This window comes from Ovis aries, chromosome 15 (assembly GCF_016772045.2).
Source record: "Ovis aries strain OAR_USU_Benz2616 breed Rambouillet chromosome 15, ARS-UI_Ramb_v3.0, whole genome shotgun sequence".
Taxonomy (NCBI): Eukaryota; Metazoa; Chordata; class Mammalia; order Artiodactyla; family Bovidae; genus Ovis; species Ovis aries.
The window spans coordinates 43,298,150-43,321,883 of record NC_056068.1 but is presented as its reverse complement, the minus strand read 5'-3'; the positions used below and the strand labels follow the sequence as shown (position 1 = coordinate 43,321,883).

Below are 23,734 nucleotides of genomic sequence, written 5' to 3'. Positions count from 1 at the left end.
TCACACACTGAGGATCCACCATGAAAGACTGTTCTTACATACAGTGAAATCTTTGACGGACTCATGTCAACTACTTTACACAGATTATCTCATTTGGTACTGTGAAGTAAGTACTATTATCACTTCTGTTTTATAGATTACAAAGCCAAGCTCACAGAGGTTCACTAATTTGCCCAAGAACATACAGCTGATAAGAGAAAACTTGAAGGACTAGTAGCAATGGAGGAAATGAGGACACAAAGCCTTGTGTTCAGAGGATCCTATAAGTGAAACACTGATGCAACTGGGCTTTACCTACACTTCCCCACCTTCCAGGGGCCCTGACACAAGAGACTTTGTCAGACAAACACAGAGGGGAAGATTTCACTTTATTGTTACATTAATCTCACAAATAAACCCAACACAGCCAGAAACACTGAGCAGATAAAATGCCAATGCAGAGAGGCCTGCCAACAGGAGGAGGGAGGAATCCAGTTCATCTCCTCCACATGCCCAGCCTGGAAAGATATTTCTACTATACGAGAGTAAGGGAAGCTGACATACTGAGCAATCCATCAATAGACACTTAGAGCTAAGGAACAGAAACTCTTACCAGGTGGGGTCTGTGCAGGGCAAGAAAATAGAAAAGTCAGAAAACATTTGTTCCTCAAATAAGCCATGCATAGAAATACCAAATGACAAAAACAATATTGTTTTCAAACTCCCTGTATTTTATTTGGACATCTAATAAGGAATGAGAGGGTTACAGTTGTACATGGTTTCTTCTTATACTGCCTGTCTTCTGAGCTGTGACCTAGGTAGTCACTCTTCCCATACCTTCTATCAGAGGTACCAGTGAGAATTTTCTAGAATTCTGGGAAGAACCGACCTTACCTGCTTACCTAGCCAGCCCAAGAAATGTGGATTCAATGTTTCCTCAGGAAAATCAAGGTAAGACAGGCACTATCAGAGTAATCAACCTGGCAGCATTTAAAGAAGATTAATGAAGCTCAAGACTTTCTACAGTTATCTTTAGACATGTTTAGGTACCACTATCAAGCCTAAGGTTTAAAGCACAATTACTTGGTTAGTGAATTCAAATGATCTGACTACATGGAATGGGATTATGATACCCTAAGCTCAGATCACCCCAACTGTTTCAATTCCAAAATTGGAAAATCACAGACCGATTCTCAGAGGCCAGAAAGATCACTAAGGGCCATTTGATCATCCCTCTATCCCCCTGATGCCATATAATCCTGAACTCAAAGGGTTAGATTCAGCGGCATCTTTCTAGTATCTGAGAATTCCTGGCCTTACTTGGTCCACAGGGAATTCAGGATAAACCAGGCCAAGGAACTTCTAATATGCCTCTCTTGTGGCCAAGAGTCGAGGCTCAGATTGGGACTTCCAACTAGGGAAGGAAGAGGTGAAGTATTTCAACTCAGTCCTAGGGTAAGAAGTAGGTCAAAGTGGTACCATGAAAGGTGAGGGAGGAGAGTGGAGAGGCCTCAGTGGAAAAGTACAGATGCTCCCTGTGTTAAGAAAACAAGGGTAACTTGAGCGGGCACTGAAGACTGGTAATATGGGGTCACCCCTGCGGAGCGTCAGACGTGGCCTCCCCTGCTGTGGCTGTGCTTAGTTTTCCATCTTGTTTTCTCTGTAGAGGCTGATAAGAATGGGGCCGGGGGTGACCCAGTGACAACTGGCTACAGTATGGCTGCCTAGCTGTTCAAATGGGGGTCATGTCACCAAGCTCACAGTCTTTAGGGAGCTTCTGAAAAGCTAACAACATTCCGAGTTCCAAAGAGCTGTCTGGTAGAAACAGTAGCTGAACATGGACAAAATAGTTGGTGGGGATGTGGCAAAGTCTGAAGTAGGATCAGTGAATACTTGAGGAACTACTGCTATGAACCAAGGGTAGACTTGGGAATCTCCTATAGGGACACCCACAGCTGGCTATTTTTCTGACTTCTCTGAGCACATCTTTGACCAAACTGAAACGGGAGATTCCATTACAGGTATCTATACCTCCAACTGACTCGCCAACGGAAGGCTTCAAGAAACCCTGTGACCCCTTTGAGAGGGGTCAGGAAGTACTGAGTCAGAAAAAGTTGTCCTTGACACTTCCAGCTCCTACCATGCCTCTTTCCTTACACCAGGACAGAAGTGAAGAACTCCCCAACCCTCAGTTCCCTACCAGCAGGTTTCATTCCCAGACCTCCATCCCAGAAACGCTTCCTTAGGTAGGTAGGCATTCCCACCAACTGACTCCATCCTTCTCTTCTGGATCTGCTCTAGGTCTTCTCATCTTCTCCTACTCCCAGCTACTTGAGTCCAAGGCAGACAAATAACAGGCTAGACAGAAATACTGACTGGATCTTGGGGGTATCATCATCCGACAACAATGCCCAGGTTATTTACTGAAGCCTTCGATTCCATCTCAGAGAGTGGTTAATGTGCTTCTGTCTGTGATTCCTTCCTCCTTCTCCCCTCCAAGAAGTTCAAGGTGAGAAGCCACCTCATTCATCTTTATACCTGCTGCTTTCAGGCACAAAGATAAGCACCTAAATGTGACAGCTTGGGTCAGGGAACTTTTAGTGGGCGTAGCACACAGGAGGGAGGGCTACCCAGGTCCTCTGGCATCCATCCCCAAAGCATATTCTTCCCCTACCCTGCCTGTTTACAAACCCTTACCTCTTCATCCTCCTCTCAAGGCTTGAAGCCACAAATGAAAATGAACATGGCCTTGGCTTTGGCTTGTCTGGTCTGAGTTCTAGGTGCCCTCTGCCACTGACAGTATATGAGCTTAGACAATTCACTTGCCTCTCTGGTCCTTTAAATGAAAGGGCTGGACTAGCCCATCTCTCTGAGTTCTTTCAGTTCAATTCATACTTGAGAAATCAACAAATGAATTAGAAGAGATTCTAATTCAGAGCCATAGGTATTCTGCATAAGAAGTAAAGGTCAGGTTCCTGTTTATTACATATGTTAGTTTTAAGAGAAGAAGCAAGTTATCTATGGAGAAATAGAACCTGGCAGCCCCTATATTTGACTAATAAAAGCAAATTCCTTGAAGAAGCAGAGAAATAGGCCATAAGTGAGACCTGGCAGTGTCAAAAAGATCTATAAATTAAGTGGTCAAAGGAGTAAAAAACAATGGCTATAACCAGACAAGATCTCTAAGCACAGACTAAAGTCGAGAGAGGTCTGGGAGGGAATGAGCCCCTGGAGCTTCTACTAGAGGGTAGGACTTGGTCCACAGCAAGTTGCTGCTGCATTTGGTTCAAACCCAGTTTTTTCAATCTGTCAGCCTGGTGTGTGTGCACACATGCAGACATGCTGTAGGCTGTAGTTAGGCTTCTGAAGTGCTGAAATGAGAAAGAAATGGAAGAAATGACACCAAATTCAAAGAAATTAGGCTGAAGGCACGTACAATATTAGTTTAAAAGCTACTCTCTCCACCACACTATGCAGTATCAATCAGTACTCATTCTGAAACACGGGCTACAGAATTGTGTGGGACTGTGAACTCGGGGGGTGAGGAGGGGTGTCATTGTTATGTGATTGAAAGTCAAAAGCAGGATACAATCCAATACCCTGTATGAGAACCCCTCCAGTTAATGACAAATCGATTTGACTTGACCTGACCCATTCTGGCACTCACTTATCTTCATTCAAGGAAATTGTCTCCACAAAAGGGATTTCTTCCTTGTCTGTCTTTCCCATGATCAGCCGGTGCTTATCCAAGTTTATGATGCACTGAAAACAAAACAGGATCACTGGTTACTGTCAATGATTTCACTGTGTAAGAGAACCCTTACCTCAGGCAAAAGGTACCAGTGGGTTAGTAGAACCAATCGTACCTTCAAGGATCGGAGAGTCTGCAGACCAAGAGACAAGTTCTTCTCATTATCCTCTAATAAGAAAACAAAAAACAAAAAACACCTAGGATTTAACCATTCCCATGTTGTTTAGAAATCAGCCTTATCACCTTCAGGTTCTATACAACTTCCCCCTCTCCCATCCATCTAATAAACATCTACCAAGCATTTCTCAGGAGAAGGCAATCGCACCCCACTCCAGTACTCTTGCCTGGAAAATCCCATGGACAGAGGAGCCAGGTAGGCTGCAGTCCACGGGGTCGCTAAGAATCGGACACGACTGAGCAACTTCACTTTTACCTTTCACTTTCATGCGCTGGAGAAGGAAATGGCAACCCACTCCAGTGTTCTTGCTTGGAGAATCCCAGGGACGGGGGAGCCTGGTGGGCTGCCGTCTATGGGGTCGTACAGAGTTGGACACGACTGAAGCGACTTAGCAGCAGCAGCAGCAGCAAGCATTTCTCTCTTTTTTATTTTCATACAAAGCCACTCACATAACCTTTTCTTTTTCACTCTCCCAGATAATTAGAAAATAGATCCTCAACAACCAATGGCAGGTACAAAGTAAAAACACACTGCCAAGAATCAGCTTCACACTCAGTAAGGAACACTGTACCTCTCCCTCATGGCTTATGGGTACAATAAGAGTACAATACCCACTCAAGAAAAATTCTCTAGCAATGAACTGTACAGATGATTCCTGAAAGCACAGTCTTAATCTCCTGCCATAGGCCGCTGCTGCATCCGTGAAAGCTGCTCACTTTCTACTGACGGCCACATTCTTGTCACTTCCCTTGCCTCCTCACAAGTATTTCCATCTTACATCCCATAATTCAGTAAAATGGCAAACTTTAAAACACCATTTTTGCTCATAAATTGTTCAGAAACACTTCAAAGCAGCAACAAACCACATCAAAATACGGTTCCCTGGCAGCCAACCATACATGGCTTGCTTCTGAATCCTATGAGAAGCTGCTATTACCCCGCCCACTGCACCTGGAGCTACCAGGGTCCAAGTACCATCGCAGTGCCCCTCTGCAGGCCAAGCAACCTGCTTCCTGCCACGGGTCCACGTGGACTGCTTCTCGCCTGCTGGAGAAGCCCGCAAACTTGAGTTTCTTATACTAAGTAATTTCCCCCAGATCATTATAGTTTGAGCTTCCCTGGTGGCTCAGGTGCTAAAGAATCCACCTGCAATGCAGCAGACCCAGGTTCAATCCTTGGGCTGAGAAGATACCCTGGAGAAGGAAATGTCAACCTACTCCAGTATTCTTGCCTGGAAAATCCCACAGAAGAGCCTGGTGGGCTACAGTCCATAGGGTCTCAAAGAGTCGGACACGACTGAATGACAAAAGGTGGTAGAGTCAAGATTCAAACCCAGGTCTTTTTAACTTTAAAGGACAAAGAAAGCCCTTTGGACAAAAACCAAGAACTTAAGAGTTGTGGGGAATAGAGTACAGGAGTTGGTGGGAAGTTATGATGGGATTTATGGCAAAGGAGTAAGAGGATCTTGCCCTCCACCTCTAACTAGCCCATGGAAAGTTCTCAGTAGCCACTTTTACTGGCACACAGAAATTTTTGTTTTCTTACCCCCTTGAAATTTTTTATTCTCTGAGTGATTTTCAACATGTCTTGAATGTAGCTCAACTCCCATCTGGTACTTTGGAAGGCAAAAACTGGGACAAGGTTTATAGTACAAAAAAGTGGAAACCTGGGGTTTTGAAGAAGTCAGTACTTACAGGCCTGAGATCCCATGAGGATTTGGTGGAAGGAGGGAGAGGGTTTACCTTAGGGTCCACAGGTCCTGTCCGCAATTCAACTCACCAACCACAGCTGCTGGGCAGTCCAGGCGGAGGGAGCCCAGTGTGATCACCAGGTGTTCAATCTGGCCCACAACTTTCAGATGCCGGGGTAGGGAAAGCCTCTCTCCTTCATGCTTGTGAGATCTGACATGCTCCTTGAGTCTGCACCAGAGAGCAAATACCAGAATCCCCTTGGCAGAGATTTCTGATGGAATCTGGCAATGCCTACCTTCTGACTCACAGCTGGAATATTCCAGGGATTTCCTGGGTTAATTTACCAAAAGAAAATGTTAGCCTACATTTCTTGTTTGAGCACTTTATCCTAAACATGCCAGGGGGTATATAAAAATATATAGCTCCTGTTCTAGAAGGCTATGTCACTATCTGCACTCGTGGGACACACTCAGAGAATCCTTTTCTGCACTCCAACATCCCCACTTATGTGCAAGGCAGTATAGTTAACATAGCCTTTTATACATCTGTAAGTAAAGATCTCAGAGTGGGCAAATTAATCCTAATTTTAGAAGATGCTTTGTTCAATGTCTAATTTTCTCTTTGTTTTAGTCTCTCTTCTTCACTTAGTCTTATGCTATAAGGTTGGTAGAGGTAGGTACTTACTTGCTGAGTGCATTGATATTGGTTAATTCCTAGTTAATTTAACGTGTCTGTCTAGAAGAGAAAGGAAAGAACAGCACCAAGGTTTCACAGTTGTGTAAGCTGGTTGGAACAGCCAGCATCCGAGCTATTATGAGTTGGTGGATAAATACTTAATTATGGACACTCTGTGGTGATACTTCTGCTTTACTCCATTTTCTCTCTTATGGTGTTACAGCCCATGCAAAAGGAAAATAATTGCAGTTTTATAGATGGTTATTAACTCCTCTGGAATCATGGCAGTCTACTGCCTAATTATGCACTAGGACATTATTAGTCTTTCTGGAAACATCATGTTGCACTATAGCTCATCTCTTCACTACATAAAAAGGCTCAGGATTCTTCCCACAGGAGCACTGTCTTTGGGCTCCCCCACCACCCTAAATAGCAATGCACAAAACCCACAGAGCCAGCTGCAAAGAGTCAGCGGTGAGGGGTGAGAAGGTAGAAACAAGAAGGAACAGGTCCTATGGGCAGAAGTCACTGATACACAAATCAAGATTTGTGTAAGTCCTGCCTAAGAACAAGAATATTTTTTAAAGTGGCTCAAAATGGGCCATTACCTCTACTCTAGTCATTGTTTCAATACAGAGATCTGGGCTGGGGGATGCTTTGTTGTACTTAGGGCTAGAGAAGTGGAAAAAGATATTGGATTGATCCTCCCAATTCTGGGCTAGACCTCAGGGCCTACCTGGTACTTTGGAGAAAAGAAAAGGAAGAAGAAAGAGAATAAAAGGATGGATTGAGTGAAAAGGAGGAAAGATACAAAATGTCTTTCCCTGACTAAAAAAGAGGGAGAACCCAATTCCAGCTTTTAGAGAACTTAATATATTCAATATATAAGGTGTCTGCCTCACATCCAGTTCCCAGCAGGGGCAGCAGTAAGATCTGATTTTACATGTTATTTGCAGAAAGGAAAGAGACTAACCACCCCTGTGATGGTTCAGGCCCAACAGCTCTATTCCACAGTCTGACTGATGCTTCTTGGGACAGGCAGGGAGACCTCCAGAACTCCAAGTAAGCCAAGGTCAACCACATCCCTGATTTTACTTCTCTGGGCTATACCTGCAGGGCAGCTCTTTTTAATTTGCTGTCTGGGAGGGGCACAAATCAGAATCAGGGCATGGCATGCAGTGAGTCAAGGATCTCATACTCTCTCATTCCAGAGCCCAAAGGTCTTTGTTCAAAACTTAACTGATGGGAGATAATGCTTCCCTGGTGGCTCAGACGATAAAGAATCTGCCTGCAATGTGGAAGACCCGGGTTCGATCCCTGGGTAGGGAAGGCCCCCTGGAGGGGTGCATGGCAAACCACTCCAGTATTCTTGCCTGGAGAATCCCATGGACAGAGAAGCCTGGTTGGCTAGTTCATGGGTTTGCTAAGAGTCAGACATGACTGAGTGACTAACAGTTTCAGTTTCAATGGAAAGCCTGAACTTCAAAATAAATTCAAGCAAAGAGCATATAGCATCTGACTTTTAGTACAAGTGGCTACTTACCCCAGTCTGTCCACACAGGCTGAAGAGATGAGATTATATTGACAGCCTGTGTCAACCAAGGCTTTCACATCCTTTCCAGCACACTGTGGAGAAAAAATATACTGTTCAACAGAAGCCAGAGACACAAAAGGGAAGAGAAATCCAAAGAGCAAGCAGCAGATGTCACATGAAAGGCAGGGTTGGAGAGCATCCTCACATTTATGGAGGATAGTGTCCCATCTGTATCCATTGTGGTGTCTCCTTTGAGGGGTTCTTTTTCCTGCTGATTGTAGAGCTGACAGAGGATCCCAAAGGCCTTTGGGATGTTTCCTTTTATACACAAAGTGGCCTTTGTGTGTGTGTATCACATATCCCTTTGCAAATCTGATGTAACATTTAGTCCTTTTCCCCATAAAGGATGCACACGCATACAAAAGACTGCATACACTTCCAGTGATGCACAGAGTGCGCCCTTAAAACTCATTTATGAATTCCGTGATAACATCCACATTCTATACAATTTGGAGGAAAGGGCCCCATTATTGGGATCATGTTAGACCTGAATCCTACTCTGCAGAAAACCTGGAAAAGTTATTATCAGAACTTTACCTGGCAAGAAACCAAAATCATGTCATCATCCTCAGACTTCTTCAGCCCCTCAGACTTGGCCTGATTGAATTTGTTGGTCTTAGAAGCCCAAGGGACACGACTGCTTCGGAGCTTAGATAGGTTGGTTTCCATGAGGCGCCTCTGCAGAATGTTATGAGGTTGCTTGGGGAACAGAAAGCAGAGGCTTCTTAGTGACAGGCCATGTTCCCCTTCCCCCATTGTCTCCCAGGTGCCATGAAAATAATGAAGGAGCCTCACATAACTGAGCTCCACCTTTGCCTCTTATTTATTCTTCCCTCAAGTACAGATTTCATGAGTATTATCAGAGCAGGAACTATCAGAACAGTAGACCAACCTCAGTGAATGAAAAAGCAATATGGGACTCTGGGAAATGTGAACAGGGCCAGTATTCCATGGCTAAAGAAAAGTAAGGGACTCTTGTGATTTGTACTACCTGGGCTTCCTGCCTTCCCTTCCCTTACAAGGGCATTTCTGGAGAAAAGTGGCTTTACTCTATGTGGAATAAATATATCTTTCCAGACGACTTAAGTAAGGGCAGCTAATTCTCACAGGCCAAAGAAACCTTCTTAGCACTGGTTTTCAGGAGTTCTGTGTACTTCTATTTCAAGTCTCACTTACTCACAGTCTTATCTTTTGGACTCAAATGCATATGCCTTGGTGACCTGGCTCTCTCCTATGGGCTGAGTCATCCATGGGGTGGATGAGGTGGGAAGACAGGTCATACCTGCTGAATAACACTCTTAGGAGATACACTTTAGAACCTGACAGAACCCGTGAGAATCATCCTTACCATTATCCTCTGGACTTCAAGAAGCATAAGGCTCCTCCTGCCATATGCTTGATATCCATTCTCTCTCTTAATGGGCCAAAAGTGGAGTATAAAGGGGGCAGAAACTGACCAAGAAGCAGGGGGCTTAATTAGACCTTATATCCATGCCAGGATACATAATGTTAGGATGCAGAATAAGGAATGTGAATTCAAGTGTGCTCTTTGATAGCGCTTAGGAGAGTTACTAAGAGAAGGCAATGGCACCCCACTCCAGTACTCTTGCCTGGAAAATCCCATGGGCAGAGGAGCCTGGTAGGCTACAGTCCATGGGGTCATGAAGAGTTGGACACGACTTGGTAACTTGACTTTCACTTTTCACTTTCATGCACTGGAGAAGGAAATGGCAACCCACTCCAGTGTTCTTGCCTGGAGAATCCCAGGGACGGGGGAGCCTGGTGGGCTGCTGTCTATGGGGTCGCACAGAGTCAGACACGACTGAAGCGACTTAGCAGCAGTAGCAGTAGCAGCAGGAGAGTTACTCTTTCTACTCCAAGTGGCCTCCAGAAAGTGTAAGCCACTTCTTGAAGTCATTTGACCTAAGAAATCTCTACAGGAGCACATTATTCCCAGTTTACAATAATACTTAAAATCCCTCAGAGGATAGAGCCTTATCCCAAGTATCTTCGTGACGCATTCTAGACGTCATTTCAATTCTAAAGGGAAGATAGTCACTCCTAGAACCTTCCCCAGCAAGGAGTAGAACTGGAGTTTTCATTATCCACTATCTCACAGATTTCTGAGGAAGAAAGGAATCAGAGCCATGACTCACTGTAACCCTGGTGAGGCGAAGAAATAGATTCCCAAAATACACTGATTCTTGGCAAGGCAGATTCTAAATTAACATCCTTGGGAAAAAGGGGGGGGGGCATTTAAATGAAAATGAGAGATTCTTAACTTGATAAGGAGCTACAGGAAGTGCTAACTTTGTCAGATTTCCCGATTTGACCCTGGGAGAATGCTTTGCTCTGCAAAAGAAACAGAAATTCTTCATTCTTATCTCTTTCACTAATAAGCCTAGATTTATATGAAAGCAGGTGTTTGTTTCTGTCAGATCCATGCTTAGCAGAACCAACTCAGATAAGTTGGATTTGTAGAACTGAAGACTGGAAGGGACTTCAAAGGCTGTCTAACCTAGGCCCTCCCAACCTAAAGTTTGTGGCTTTCCTTCTACAGTGGTCTTGCTGAATACCACTTTACCTGGATACTCTAAATCTTGAGAGGAGTCTAATCATTGGACATATGAGGTAAATGAGGAAGGTTCTGAAATCATTTCCCTTGAGTCATCTCTCTTCTGAATTTTCCTCCTAGACCCCTTCTCCATAGCCTATATATTAATATACACTCCAAGTTCTCATATACTGGGGAGAAAACTCCTCCACAGAACTCCAGATCCTGTCTCTTCAATGCCACATCCTAACCTAATCATGTGCTAAGTGATTCAGTCCTGTCCAACTCTTTGTGACCCTATAGAGTGTATCCTGCCAGTCTCCTCTGTCCATGGGATTCTCTAGTCAAGAATACTGGAGTGAGCTGTCATGCCCTTCTCCAGGGGTCTTCCCAACCCAGGGATTGAACCTGCATTGGCAAACAGGTTTTTACCACTATTACTACCTGGGAAGCCCAATCTAATCACACCCTTGTCTTAATTGGCCTTTAATAAAGGTTGAAATCACTATTCTATTTCCTGACATTCTATATTTTTTCACTGAAATCACTTCTGATCCCACAATACCAATAATGATCTCCTAATTTCCAAATCTGATAAACATTTTTCAGCCTTCATTCTCTAGGGTATTTGGCCCTGGGGACTATTCCTTTGTTTAGTAACCAAAAAAGGTTTAAACATAACACATGTTCAATGTAAAATATTCAAATATCACTAAAGCATATACAATTAAAAGGGAAAGCTTCCTCAGCACCTCACCCTTCTTAGTTCCACTCCCTACAAATGACAACCATCAAATTTAGAAGAATATCCTTCCTTTTTTTTCCTGTCTTAGATCCATGTGAGATCTTAGTTCCCAAACCAGAGATTGAACCTGTGCCCCTTGAATTGAGAATGCACAATTTCAACCACCACCAGGGAGTCCTCCCTAAATTTTAATGCATTTACAAACATAAATAAAAATAGGATCACATCATAATACTCTTCTAAATTTTAAAAATTTTGTTTAATATATGAAAGACATTTTTCCATGTCAGTAATATAATTATTTTCATTTATTTTTATAACTAAAAGTACTCACAGTATAGTTCAGGAGCTGAAAATTCACAGCCAATAAACTCATATGAATCTCAGAGATGCTTTTCTGTAGTCATTTAATTATGCCCTCATGTTTTAAATGACAATGGAACTGCACATTTACCTCTGCTCCCAACCAAAATTTCACTAAAATGATGGTGAAGGAGTTCAGTTCAGTTCAGTTCAGTTGCTCAGTTGTGTCCGACTCTGCGACCCCATGAATCGCAGCACGCCAGGCCTCCCTGTCCATCACCAACTCCCGGAGTTCACTCAGACTCACGTCCATCGAGTCAGTGATGCCATTCAGCCATCTCATCCTCGGTCGACCCCTTCTCCTCCTGCCCCCAATCCCTCCCAGCATCAGAGTCTTTTCCAATGAGTCAACTCTTCGCATGAGGTGGCCAAAGTACTGGAGTTTCAGCTTCAGCATCATTCCTTCCAAAGAAATCCCAGGGCTGATCTCCTTTAGGATGGACTGGTTGGATCTCCTTGCAGACCAAGGGACTCTCAAGAGTCTTCTCCAACACCACAGTCAAAAGCATCAATTCTTCGGCGCTCAGCCTTCTTCACAGTCCAACTCTCACATCCATACATGACCACAGGAAAAACCACAGCCTTGACTAGACGGACCTTAGTCGGCAAAGTAGTGTCTCTGCTTTTCAATATGCTATCTAGGTTGGTCATAACTTTTCTTCCAAGGAGTAAGCGTCTTTTAATTTCATGGCTGCAATCACCATCTGCAAAGATTTTGGAGCCCCAAAAAATAAAGTCTGACATTGTTTCCACTGTTTCCCCATCTATTTCCCATGAAGTGATGGGACCGGATGCCATGATCTTCGTTTTCTGAATGTTGAACTTTAAGCCAACTTTTTCACTCTCCTCTTTCACTTTCATCAAGAGGCTTTTTAGTTCCTCTTCACTTTCTGCCATAAGGGTGGTGTCATCTGCATATCTGAGGTTATTGATATTTCTCCTGGCAATCTTGGAGTTGCTGCTGCTGCTAAGTCGCTTCAGTCAGGTCCGACTCTGTGCGACCCCAGAGACGGTAGCCCACCAGGATCCCCCATCCCTGGGATTCTCCAGGCAAGAACACTGGAGTGGGTTGCCATTTCCTTCTCCAATGCATGAAAGTGAAAAGTGAAAGTGAAGTCGCTCAGTTGTGTTGACTCTTAGCAACCCCATGGACTGCAGCCTACCAGGCTTCTCCGTCCATGGGACTCTCCAGGCAAGAGTACTGGAGTGGGGTGCCATTGCCTTCTCCAAATCTTGGAGTTAGAAAGGCCTAATCCTTTCACAAAGTGAAGAGTAAACAACAACAACAACAACAACAAAAGAGATAGTGACAAAATCTTGGAATCTAAAAAACAGACCAAAAACTGGTAAATGACCTAGACTGCTGCTGCTGCTAAGTCACTTCAGTCATGTCCGACTCTGTGCGACCCCATAGACAGCAGCCCACCAGGCTCCCCTGCCCCTGGGATTCTCCAGGCAAGAACACTAGAGTGGGTTGCCATTTCCTCCTCCAATGCATGAAAGTGAAAAGTGAAAGTGAAGTCACTCAGTCATGTCTGACTCTTAGCAACCCCATGGACTGCAGCCTACCAGCCTCCTCGGTCCATGGAATTTCCCAGGCAAGAGTACTGGAGTGGGGTGCCATCACCTAGAGAAAGCTATATTCTTCATACCATTCTACTTCATGGAACACTAGAGTAGCAGAGGTCGCCAGCCGCTAACTAAAATCCATGATTTCCTCTTCTTTCTGGACAGATAAGTCTTTCCTGTTGTTAGATAAGGCCATATGACTGAGTTTGGCAAGCAGAATGTGAGGGAAAGTGACACACACCTCTTCTAGGCTTGGCTCATAAAACTCTCCTGTGCACACTCCTCCATACTCTTCTCCTATTCTGACTGGCTGAAATGGAGATGACCCCTAGGGTAACCTTCCTGGAGGTAACATGTTTAAGATAAAAAGCCACCATTAGCCTGAGTCCCCAAATGACTACATGGAAGAGGGCTATCTTGTTGACCTTTCCAGTAGAACTGTTAATTTTAAAACAATAAATTATTACATTTGGACTATTTTATACTTGGGGGTATAAAGCATATATATGCATATTAAAAAGCAGAGACATTACTTTGTCAACAAAGGTCTGCCTAGTCAAAGCTGGATTTTTCCAGTAGTCATGTATGAATATGAGAGTTGGACTATAAAGAAAGCCAAGCACCTAAGAATTGATGCTTTCTAACTGTGGTGTTGGAGAAGACTCTTGAGAGTCCCTTGGACTGCAAGGAGATCAAATCAGTAAATCCTAAAGGAAATCAGTCCTGAATATTCATTGGAAGGACTAATGCTGAAGCTGAAATTCCAATACTTTGGCCACCTGCGAAGAACTGACTCATTGGAAAAGACCCTGATGCTGGGAAAGATTGAAGGCAGCGGGAGAATGGGATGACAGAGAATAAGATGATTGGATGGCATCACTGACTCGACGGACATGAGTTTGAGTAAGCTCCAGGAGTTGGTGATGGGTAGGGAAGCCTGGCATGCTGTAGTCCATGGGGTCGCAAAGAGTCAGATATGACTGAGCGACTGAACTGAACTGATACTTGGGGGTCTAGCTGTAAAAGCAGTTTTCCTACTTAAAAACCCTGGGAAAGCTGATGAATAGAGGTATTAGAAACTACAGTTGGAGGGTACAATTAGAGCTGGAAAGAGATTAATATAAAGCCTGCATGGGACTCTTACTTGACCCAGACAGCTGGGAAGAATGCCAATACTTTATTCTTTTTTGTAAGAGTAAATCAAAAGATTTTGGTTGGTTGATAGTTTGGCTAGGCTTAGAACAGCTTCCTACAACAGCTGAGGACGAGGGTGGAGCACCCTACTACACCAGAACTGAAGGATATGACCTTACAGATTGAAAGGGTTCACATGGAGCCTTGCATAATGAAAGATAAAAGATCCACACCAAGATTTCACACAATTAAGAATTTCTGGAATATCATGGATGACAAAGATTCCAAAAGTTTTTAGAGAGAAAAAGAAGATTCAAATACAAAGGATTAGGAATCAGAATTACATATGACTACTCAATGGTAATAATGGAAGCTTAAAGACAGTGATGGAAGCAAGGTCTACTGCTGTAAAGAGAAATATTGCATAGGAACCTGGAATGTTAGGTCCATGAATCAAGGCAAATTGGAAGTGATCAAGAGTGAACGTTGACATTTTAGGAATCAGTGAACTAAAATGGACTGGAATGGGTGAATTTAACTCAGATGATCATTATATCTACTACTGTGGGCAAGAATCCCTTAGAAGAAATGGAGTAACCATCATAGTCAACAAAAGAGTCTAAAATGCAGTACTTGGATGCAGTCTCAAAAACGACAGAATGATCTCTCTTCGTTTCCAAAGCAAACCATTCAATATCTCGGTAATCCAAGTCTATGCCCCAACCAGTAATGCTGAAGAAGCTGAAGTTGAACAGTTCTATGAAGACCTACAAGACCTTCTAGAATTGATACCCCAAAAAGATGTCCTTTTCATTATAGGGGACTGGAATGCAAAAGTAGGAAGTCAAGAAACACCTGGAGTAACAGGCAAATTTGGCCTTGGAGTACAGAATGAAGCAGGGCAAAGGCTAATAGAGTTCTGCCAACAGAAAGCACTGGTCATAGCAAACACCCTCTTCCAACAACACAAGAGAAGACTCTACACACGGACATCACCAGATGGTCAACACCAAAATCAGACTGATTATATTCTTTGCAGCCAAAGGTGGAGAAGCTCTATACAGTCAGCAAAAACAAGACCGTGAGCTGACTGGGGCTCAGATCATGAACTCCTGATTGCCAAATTCAGACTTAAATTTAAGAAAGTAGGGAAAACCACTAGGCCATTTGGGTATGACCTAAATCAAATTCCTAACAACTATACAGTGGAGGTGAGAAATAGATTTAAGGGACTAGATCTGATAGACAGAGTGCCTGATGAACTATGGACGGAGGTTCGTGACATTGTACAGGAGACAGGGATCAAGACCATCCCCAAGAAAAAGAAATGCAAAAAAGCAAAATGGCTGTCTGAGGAGGTCTTACAAATAGCTGTGAAAAGAAGAGAAGCAAAAAGCAAAGGAGAAAAGGAAAGATACACCCATTTGAATGCAGAGGTCCAAAGAATAGCAAGGAGAGATAAAAAGCTTTCCTCAACAATCAGTGAGTGCAAAGAAATAGAAGAAAACAATAGAATGGGAAAGATTAGAGATCTCGTCAAGAAAATTAGAGATACCAACGGAACATTTCATGCAAAGATGGGCTCAATAAAGGACAGAAATGGTATGGACCTAATAGAAGCAGAAGATATTAAGAAGAGGTGGCAAGAATACACAGAAAAACTATACAAAAAAGATCTGCATGACCCAGATAATCACGATGGTGTGATCACTCACCTAGAACCAGACATCCTGGAATGTGAAGTCAAGTGGGCCTTAGAAAGCATCAGTACGAATAAAGCTAGTGGAGGTGATGGAATTCCAGTGGAGCTATTTCAAATCCTGAAAGATGATACTGTGAAAGTGCTGCACTCAATATGCCAGCAAATTTGGAAAACTCAGCAGTGGCCACAGGACTGGAAAAGGTCAGTTTTCATTCCAATCCCTAACAAAGGAGATGCCAAAGAATGCTCAAACTACCACACAATTGCATTCATCTCACACACCAGTAAAGTAATGCTCAAAATTCTCCAAGCCAGGCTTCAGCAATACGTGAACTGTGAACTTCCAGATGTTCAAGCTGGTTTTAGAAAAGGCAGAGGAACCAGAGATCAAATTGCCAACATCTGTTGGATCATCAAAAAAGCAAGAGAGCTCCAGAAAAACATCTACTTCTGCTTTATTGACTATGCCAAAGCCTTTGACAGTGTGGATCACAATAAACTGTGGAAAATTCTGAAGGAGATGGGAATACCAGACCACCTGACCTGCCTCTTGAGAAACCTGTATTCAGGTCAGGAAGCAACAGTGAGAACTGGACATGGAACAACAGACTGGTTCCAAATAGGAAAAGGATTACGCTGAGGCTGTATATTGTCATCCTGCTTATTTAACTTCTATGCAGAGTACATCATGAGAAACGCTGGGCTGGATGAAGCACAAGCTGGAAACAAGACTGCCAGGAGAAATACCAATAACCTCATATATGCAGACGACACCACCTTTATGGCAGAAAGTGAAGAAGAATTAAAAAGCCTCTTGATGAAAGTGAAAGAGGAGAGTGAAAAAGTTGGCTTAAAGATCAACATTCAGAAAACGAAGATCATGGCATCTGGTCCCATCACTTCATGGCAAATAGATGGGGAAACAGTGGAAACAGTGACAGACTTTGTTTTTTGGGGCTCTAAAATCACTGCAGATGATGATTGTAGCCATGAAATTAAAAGATGCTTATTTCTTGGAAGGAAAGGTATGACCGACCTAGACAGCATATTAAAAAGCAAAGACATTACTTTGTCAACAAAGGCCGGTAATCAAGGCTATGGTTTTTCCAGTAGTCATGTATGGATGTGAGAGTTGGACTATAAAGAAAGCTGAGTGCTGAAGAATTGATTCTTTGAAACGGTGGTGTTGGAAAAGACTCTTGAGAGTCCTTGGACTGCAAGGAGATCCAACTAGTCCATCCTAAAGGAGATCAATCCTGGGTATTCATTGGAAGGACTGATGTTGAAGCTGAAACTCCAATATTCTGGCCACCTGATGAGAAGAGCTGACTCATTTGAAAAGACCCTGATGTTGGGAAAGATTGAACGCAGGAGGAGAAGGAGACGACAGAGGATGAGATGGTTGGATGGCATCACCGACTCAATGGACATGAGTTTGGGTGAACTCTGGGAGTTGGTGATGGACAGGGAGGCCTGGCGTGCTGCGGTGCATGCAGTCGCAAAGAGTCGGACACAACTGAGGAACTGACTTGAACTGAACTGAACATATTACAATATTAGCATAGTAGGAGAGGGGACATGATGGAGAGAAATAAGAGAATTAAGGAACAGTTCAAAAAAATTTTTTTAAGTTTTAAATTATATACATGTTTTTTTGATAAATGTAAATTTAAAAAATATACCCTACACATTAAGAAAGCATACAGCCACAAGAAAAACCAACTTTGTGGGGCTTGAATGGAGGTATATATTTTTTCTCATATAACAAGAAGATGGAGGTAGGTAGCTGCTGGCATTAATTCAGCTGATTAACAATTTCAGGGCTATTGTTTCTATAATTTTCATGGATATTCCCTCATGGTCTTATGATGGGTGCCCCAGCTCCAGGCATTACAACCACGTCCAAGGAATGAGGAAAGAAGAGAGGACTCTCTGTCAACTATCCTTTTTATCAGGAAAGCAAAAGCTTTCCCAAAAGTTCCCTCAGCAGTTTTCTACCTATATGTTCTTGGTCAGAATTCACATGGCCACTTCTAATGGCAATGGAATGTAGATGAATTTAGCTTCTCCATAGAGGAATCAGATAGATAGAAAAGGGCTGAAAATGGGTGATAATTTAGCCAACTAACTCTGTCTACCAAACTGTGCAAAAACTAAAGTGCATGTACATGTGTGCATATGCACACACAGGTACGCATGCTGATACCCCTCTACACACACCCCAATAATGTAACTTCAGTTCCGTTCAGTTCAGTGCAGTTGCTCAGTCGTGTGCAACTCTTTGTGACCCCATGGGCTGCAGCATGCCAGACTTCCCTGTCCATCACCAACTCCCAGAGCTTATTCACACTCATGTCCATCGAGTCGGTGACACCATCCAACCATCTTATCTTCTGTCGTCCCCTTCTCCTCCTGCTTTCAATCTTTCACAGCATCAGGGTTTTCTCTAATGAGTCAGTTCTTCACATCAGGTGGCCAAAGTATTGGAGCTTTAGCTTCAGCATCACTCCTTCCAATGAACATTCAGGACTGATTTCCTTTAGGATCGACTGGTTTGATCTCCTTGCAGTCCAATGCAGATGTAATGTCAGATTATCCAAAAACCTTAGCACCTATTTTTTTTTTCACATATGCCCTACCCTCTGCATTTTAAAACAGGACATCATCTGTAAACATATGAGTCTGTGGTACAAACACACCTCAATTTACATAACTACTAATGGACATGTAGATTGTTTCTATATATTTGCCATTAGAAACAATGCTTTAATAAAGAACATTCTGTTTTTCTTGAAACTCTCCTCCACTGGCTTCTAAAACCACTTTTCTGTCTATTCTACATCTATATCATTTATTGGTTCCTTTGCCTCTGCTCATTTCCTAAATGTTATTGTTCCTCATTGCTCTCCTGGGTCCCCTTCTCACTTGACAAAACCTTTAAGGGCAATCTTACCTACTTTCATTGTGTAAATAACTGCCTTTATGATGATGACTCTGTCTCATGCCCAGCCCTCGCTTCTGAGTTTCAGATCCATAGAACCAACTGTCTCTTTGAACTTCTCCACTTAGACACCTCACAGGCACTTTCAAACTTAACTTGTCACACTAATCTTTCCCACAAAACTAATGCTTTCTCCCATCATCTTCATCTTGGTGAGTGAAATTCTGCTGTTTTAACACCTCACAGATTCCTCCCCATTTCTGCTGTTATAGCTAAGTTCAAATAATCTCCTAAAACATTATATCATGGTCTCCTTCTCCTGCAGTGGTTCTTTTACCAGCTGTATTAAACACAAAATATACAATTTAGCATTTAAGACCTTCCACTAACTCATCCTGCTTCCCAATCTTACCTTTATTTCCTCCATGAAGGCTTTCTATTTCAGCAAAATGACCACTTGTCACACACAACCTTGAGTAAATCACTAATCTAAGTATTACTTATTTTTTATCAGTCTCACATTCTTCATCAGTAATAAAAGAGGCGTGAGCCTCAAAGTCCTGTTCCATCTTAATCTTCTGGATTACTTTCTTTCCACTAAACTGGTAAAATGACACCATTACCCACCCACCCATTTTGATTCTTTTGATTCTCAGAAGAGAATCAAACTTCCTAACTTTCCATCCCAAGTATATCCCGAGTTCCCCAACTTACAATGGTTCAACTTCTTATTTTTCAACTTTGTGATGGTGCCAAAGTAATACACTTTCAGTAAAAACCATACTTTGAATCCTGATCTTTTCCTGGGCTAGTGCTACACAGCACAACACTCTCTCATGACACTGGACAGAGGCAGCAAGCTGAAGTTCCCAGTTAGCCTCATGATCATAAGGGCAAACAACTGATACACTTAAAACTCTTTTGGACCCATACAACCATTCTCTGTTTTCACTTTCTGTGATAGTCAATAAATTACATGAGATATCTGACACTTTATTATAAAACAGGCTTTGTGTTAGATGATTTTGCCCAATTGCAGGGTAATGTGTTCTGAGCACGTTTAAGGTAGGCTAGGCTAAAATATGATGTCCGATAGGCTGGGTATATTAGATGAATTTTTGACTTAACAATATTTTCATCTTACGATGTGTTTATAAGGATGTAACCTCACTGTAGGTTGAGGATGATCTGTACTGTTGCTGCTTCCTCTGAAATTTATTTGGTATCAATCTACTTCTCCCCATCTTTACTACCTCCAGTCTAATCCAAGCCACTGTCATCTCTTATCTGTGCTACAACAGCCCCCTGGCTTGTCTTCCACCTCTTCCCTCACTCTTTTGCAAATCATTCTCTACACAGCAACCAGAGCAAGCTTTTAAAAATATGTGAGATAATACATTCCCTTACTTAAAGCCCTTCAATGACTTTCCATTGTTCTTCAGACAAAATTCAAACTTCTTACCATAGTCTATAGGGCTCAGCACCATCTGGCCCTTGTCTATCTCTCCAACCTCCACATACATACCATTATTGTTGTTCAGTCACTAAGTCGTGTCCAACTCTTTGCAACCCCATGAACTGCAGCATGCCAGGCTTCCCTGTCCTTCACTGTCTCCCACAGTTTGCTCAAACTCATGTCCACTGAGTCAGTGATGCCATCCAACATCTCGTCCTCTGTTGCTCCCTTCTCCTCTTGCCCTCAATCTTTCCCAGCATCAGGGTCTTTTCCAATGAGTCGGCTCTTCACATCAGGTGGCCAAAATATTGACACTTCAGCTTCAGCATCAGTCCTTCCAGTGAATATGCAGGACTGATTTCCTTTAGGATTGACTGGCTTGATTTCCTGGCTGTCCACGGGACTCTCAAAAGTCTTCTCCATTACTACAGTTCAAAATCATCAATTCTTCGGTGCTCAGCCTTCTTATGGTCCAACTTTCATATCCATACACGACTACTGGAAAAACCATAGCTTGACTGGACAGACCTTTGTTGGCAAAGTGATGTCTCTGCTTTTTAATACACTGTCTAGGTTTGTCATAGCTATTCTTCCAAGGAGCAAGCGACTTTTAATTTCACGGCTGCAGTCACCATCAGCATTGATTTTGGAGCCCACAAAAATGAAATCTGACAGTTTCTATATTTTCCCTGAAATCTGGCAGTTTCCACACTTCCCCCATCTATTTTCCATGAAGTGACAGGACCGGATGCCATGATCTTCGTTTCCTGAATGCTGAGTTTTAAGCCAACTTCTTCACACTCTTCTTTCCCCTTTATCAAGAGGCTCTTTAGTTCCTCTTAACTTTCTGCCATTAGAGTGGTATCATCTGCATATCTGAGGTTGCTGATACTTCTCCTGGCAATCTTGATTTCAGCTTGTGATTCATCTAGCTGGGCATTTCGCATGATGTACTCTGCATATAAATTAAACAAGCAGGGTGACAATATACAGCCTTGATTTACTCCTTTCCCAATTTGGAACCAGGTTGTAGTTCCATGTCCAGTTCTAACTGTTGTTTCTTGTTCTGCATACAGGTTTCTCAAAAGACAGGTAAGGTGGTCTGGTATTCCCATTTCATTAAAAATATTCCACAGTTTGTTGTGATCCACACAGTCAAAGGCTTTAACATAGTCGATGAAGCAGAAGTAGATTTTTTAAAATTCTCTTGCTTTTTCTATGATCCAGTATATGTTGGCAATTTGATCTCTGGTTCCTCTGCCTTTTCTAAATCCAGCTTGTACTTCTGGACATCCTCAATTCACATACTGCTGAAGCCTATCTTGAAGAATTTTGAGCATAATCTTGCTAGCATGTGAAATGAGTGCAATTTTGTGGTAATTTGAACATTCTTTGGCATTGCCTTTCTTTGGGATTGGAATGAAAACTGACCTTTTCCAGTTCTGTGGCCACTGTTGAGTTTTTCAAATTTGCTGGCATAATGAGTGCAGCACTTCAACAGCATTATCTTTTAGGATTTGAAATAACTCAGCTGGAATTCCATCACCTCCACTAGCTTTGTTCATAGTACTGCTTCCTAAGGCACACTTGACTTCACACTCCAGGATGTCTGGTTCCAGGTGAGTGACCACACCATTGTGGTTATCTGGGTAATTAGGAGCTTTTTTGTACAGTTCTTTTCTGTAGTCTTGCCAACTTTTCATACATTCTATATACACACTCAAAAACTCTTTACCCTTCTAATGCCTTTGTACCTGCCATTCCCTCTGTTTGAAATGTCCTCCCCCTAATACTTCAAATAGTTAGCTTGCTCTCATCATTCAAGTCTCAGCTCAAACATTACTTTCTCAAAAACATCTTCCATGACCACACTATTTAAAGGAGATACTCCACCTCTTACTAACATATCCCACTATTTCTTTTATAGTAATTGTAAGTTCAGAATTATTTTGCTTATTTAGTTGTTTCTTATTTCACTCCCCCAACTAGAGTATTAATTTCACAAGGGCAAGGGCCTTCATTGTGTTGATCACAGCTATATCTCCAGGTCTTGATATAATACTGGATGAACAAATCTCTATACTTCACTTTTTCAAAAAACTTTTATTGATCAACATCATCTAGTTCTTACTTTCAGAATTCATACTGAATGAACAAATCTCTACACTTCACTTTTTCAGAAAGCTTTCTTGATCAACATCATCTAGTTCTTTCTTTCAGAATCCCTTCAATACTCATACATTACATACTTTGTACTACTTGCTGCTTTGCAAATTTGCTTAAGTGGTTTATTTTATGTTTATTGAAATATTGGCTTTCCAAGGGCTATCTTCTACTTTCCAGATATCCTTCAAGACGTACAGCACTAGTCAGATAGATGCTGCAGATACTATGGTGGCCTTTTGGGCATAGCTCAAGTCACCTTCCTGATGTGGATCCTGCTTTATGTTTTAGTTCAACAAGGCAACTACTAACCCAAGTAGTCCCAGGTTCTCTACTGTTCCCACTAATGTGGCTGCTAAACCTTAACCAGCATTTAGGCATCTAAATCCTAAGCAGGCAAGCTCAAATGTGAGGTCTTTATCACCACCAGGAGCTTCTGAAGGAAATGAGCCTTGTGGGCAGTGTTGTATTCTAGGTAGCACAGCTGAGGTTAAATATTAAATACTTCTTCTAACCAGCCTGTAGAGTGGGAAGAAAAGTGAGGTGAGAGGAAGCAGGCTCTACTGCAGGATGCCATGGGATCATGATTTAAACAAGAACTTCTAAGGTCACCTTCTCAATCACTTACCTATGCTGCACTGAATCCACACAGAATCAGTCTAATAGATTTCTGTGGTCCATAGGATGGGGCTTCCCTGGTGGCTCAGAAGGTAGAGTGTCTGCCTGCAATGCGGGAGACCTGGGTTCGATCCCTGGGTCGGGAAGATCCCCTGGAGAAGGAAATGGCAACCCACTCTAATACTCTTCCCTGGAAAATTCCATGGACGGATGAGCCTGGTAGGCTACAGTCCATGGGGTCGCAAAGAGTCAGACACGACTGAGTGACTTCACTTTATAGGATGGACCAGACTGGAAAATAGAAGAAATTACAGAATCTGCCTTCTTTGTAGTATTTACTCTCAAAGGAGAAACCCAAGATTTCTAGCTTAGCAATAGAACACTTAGAAATGCTGCTGCTGCTGCTAAGTTGCTTAAGTCGTGTTCGACTCTGTGCAACCCCTTAGACGGCAGCCCACCAGGCTCCCCCGTCCCTGGGATTCTCCAGGCAAGAACACTGGAATGGGTTGCCATTTTCTTCTCCAATGCATGAAAGTGAAAAGTGAAAGTGAAGTTGTTCAGTCGTGTCTGACTCTTAGCGATCCCATGGACTGCAGCCTACCAGGAGGTCAGCAAATATGG

At 42.7% G+C, this 23,734-nt stretch overlaps 1 protein-coding gene and 1 pseudogene across 3 annotated transcripts in view; both read right to left on the bottom strand.

Annotated features, from left to right (window-relative positions):
- Positions 1–351: 351 nt before the first annotated feature.
- Positions 352–23,734, bottom strand: part of NRIP3 (nuclear receptor interacting protein 3) — a 29,982-nt gene continuing 6,599 nt past the window's right edge. For 2 of the 3 annotated variants that reach the window (XM_042233078.2, XM_004016169.5), the window contains 6 exons: positions 8,406–8,567; positions 7,818–7,900; positions 5,688–5,827; positions 3,846–3,898; positions 3,647–3,741; positions 352–3,350 (listed from right to left, as the gene is read on the bottom strand). In XM_042233078.2, the coding sequence (XP_042089012.1) occupies positions 3,335–3,350; positions 3,647–3,741; positions 3,846–3,898; positions 5,688–5,827; positions 7,818–7,900; positions 8,406–8,567 (549 nt within the window). In that variant the 3' untranslated portion in view covers positions 352–3,334. Of the gene's footprint in view, positions 3,351–3,646; positions 3,742–3,845; positions 3,899–5,687; positions 5,930–7,817; positions 7,901–8,405; positions 8,568–23,734 lie in introns of all 3 variants that reach the window. The other variant, XM_042233077.2, reaches the window with a different exon arrangement.
- Positions 4,349–4,579, bottom strand: LOC114118592 (small nucleolar RNA U3; annotated as a pseudogene).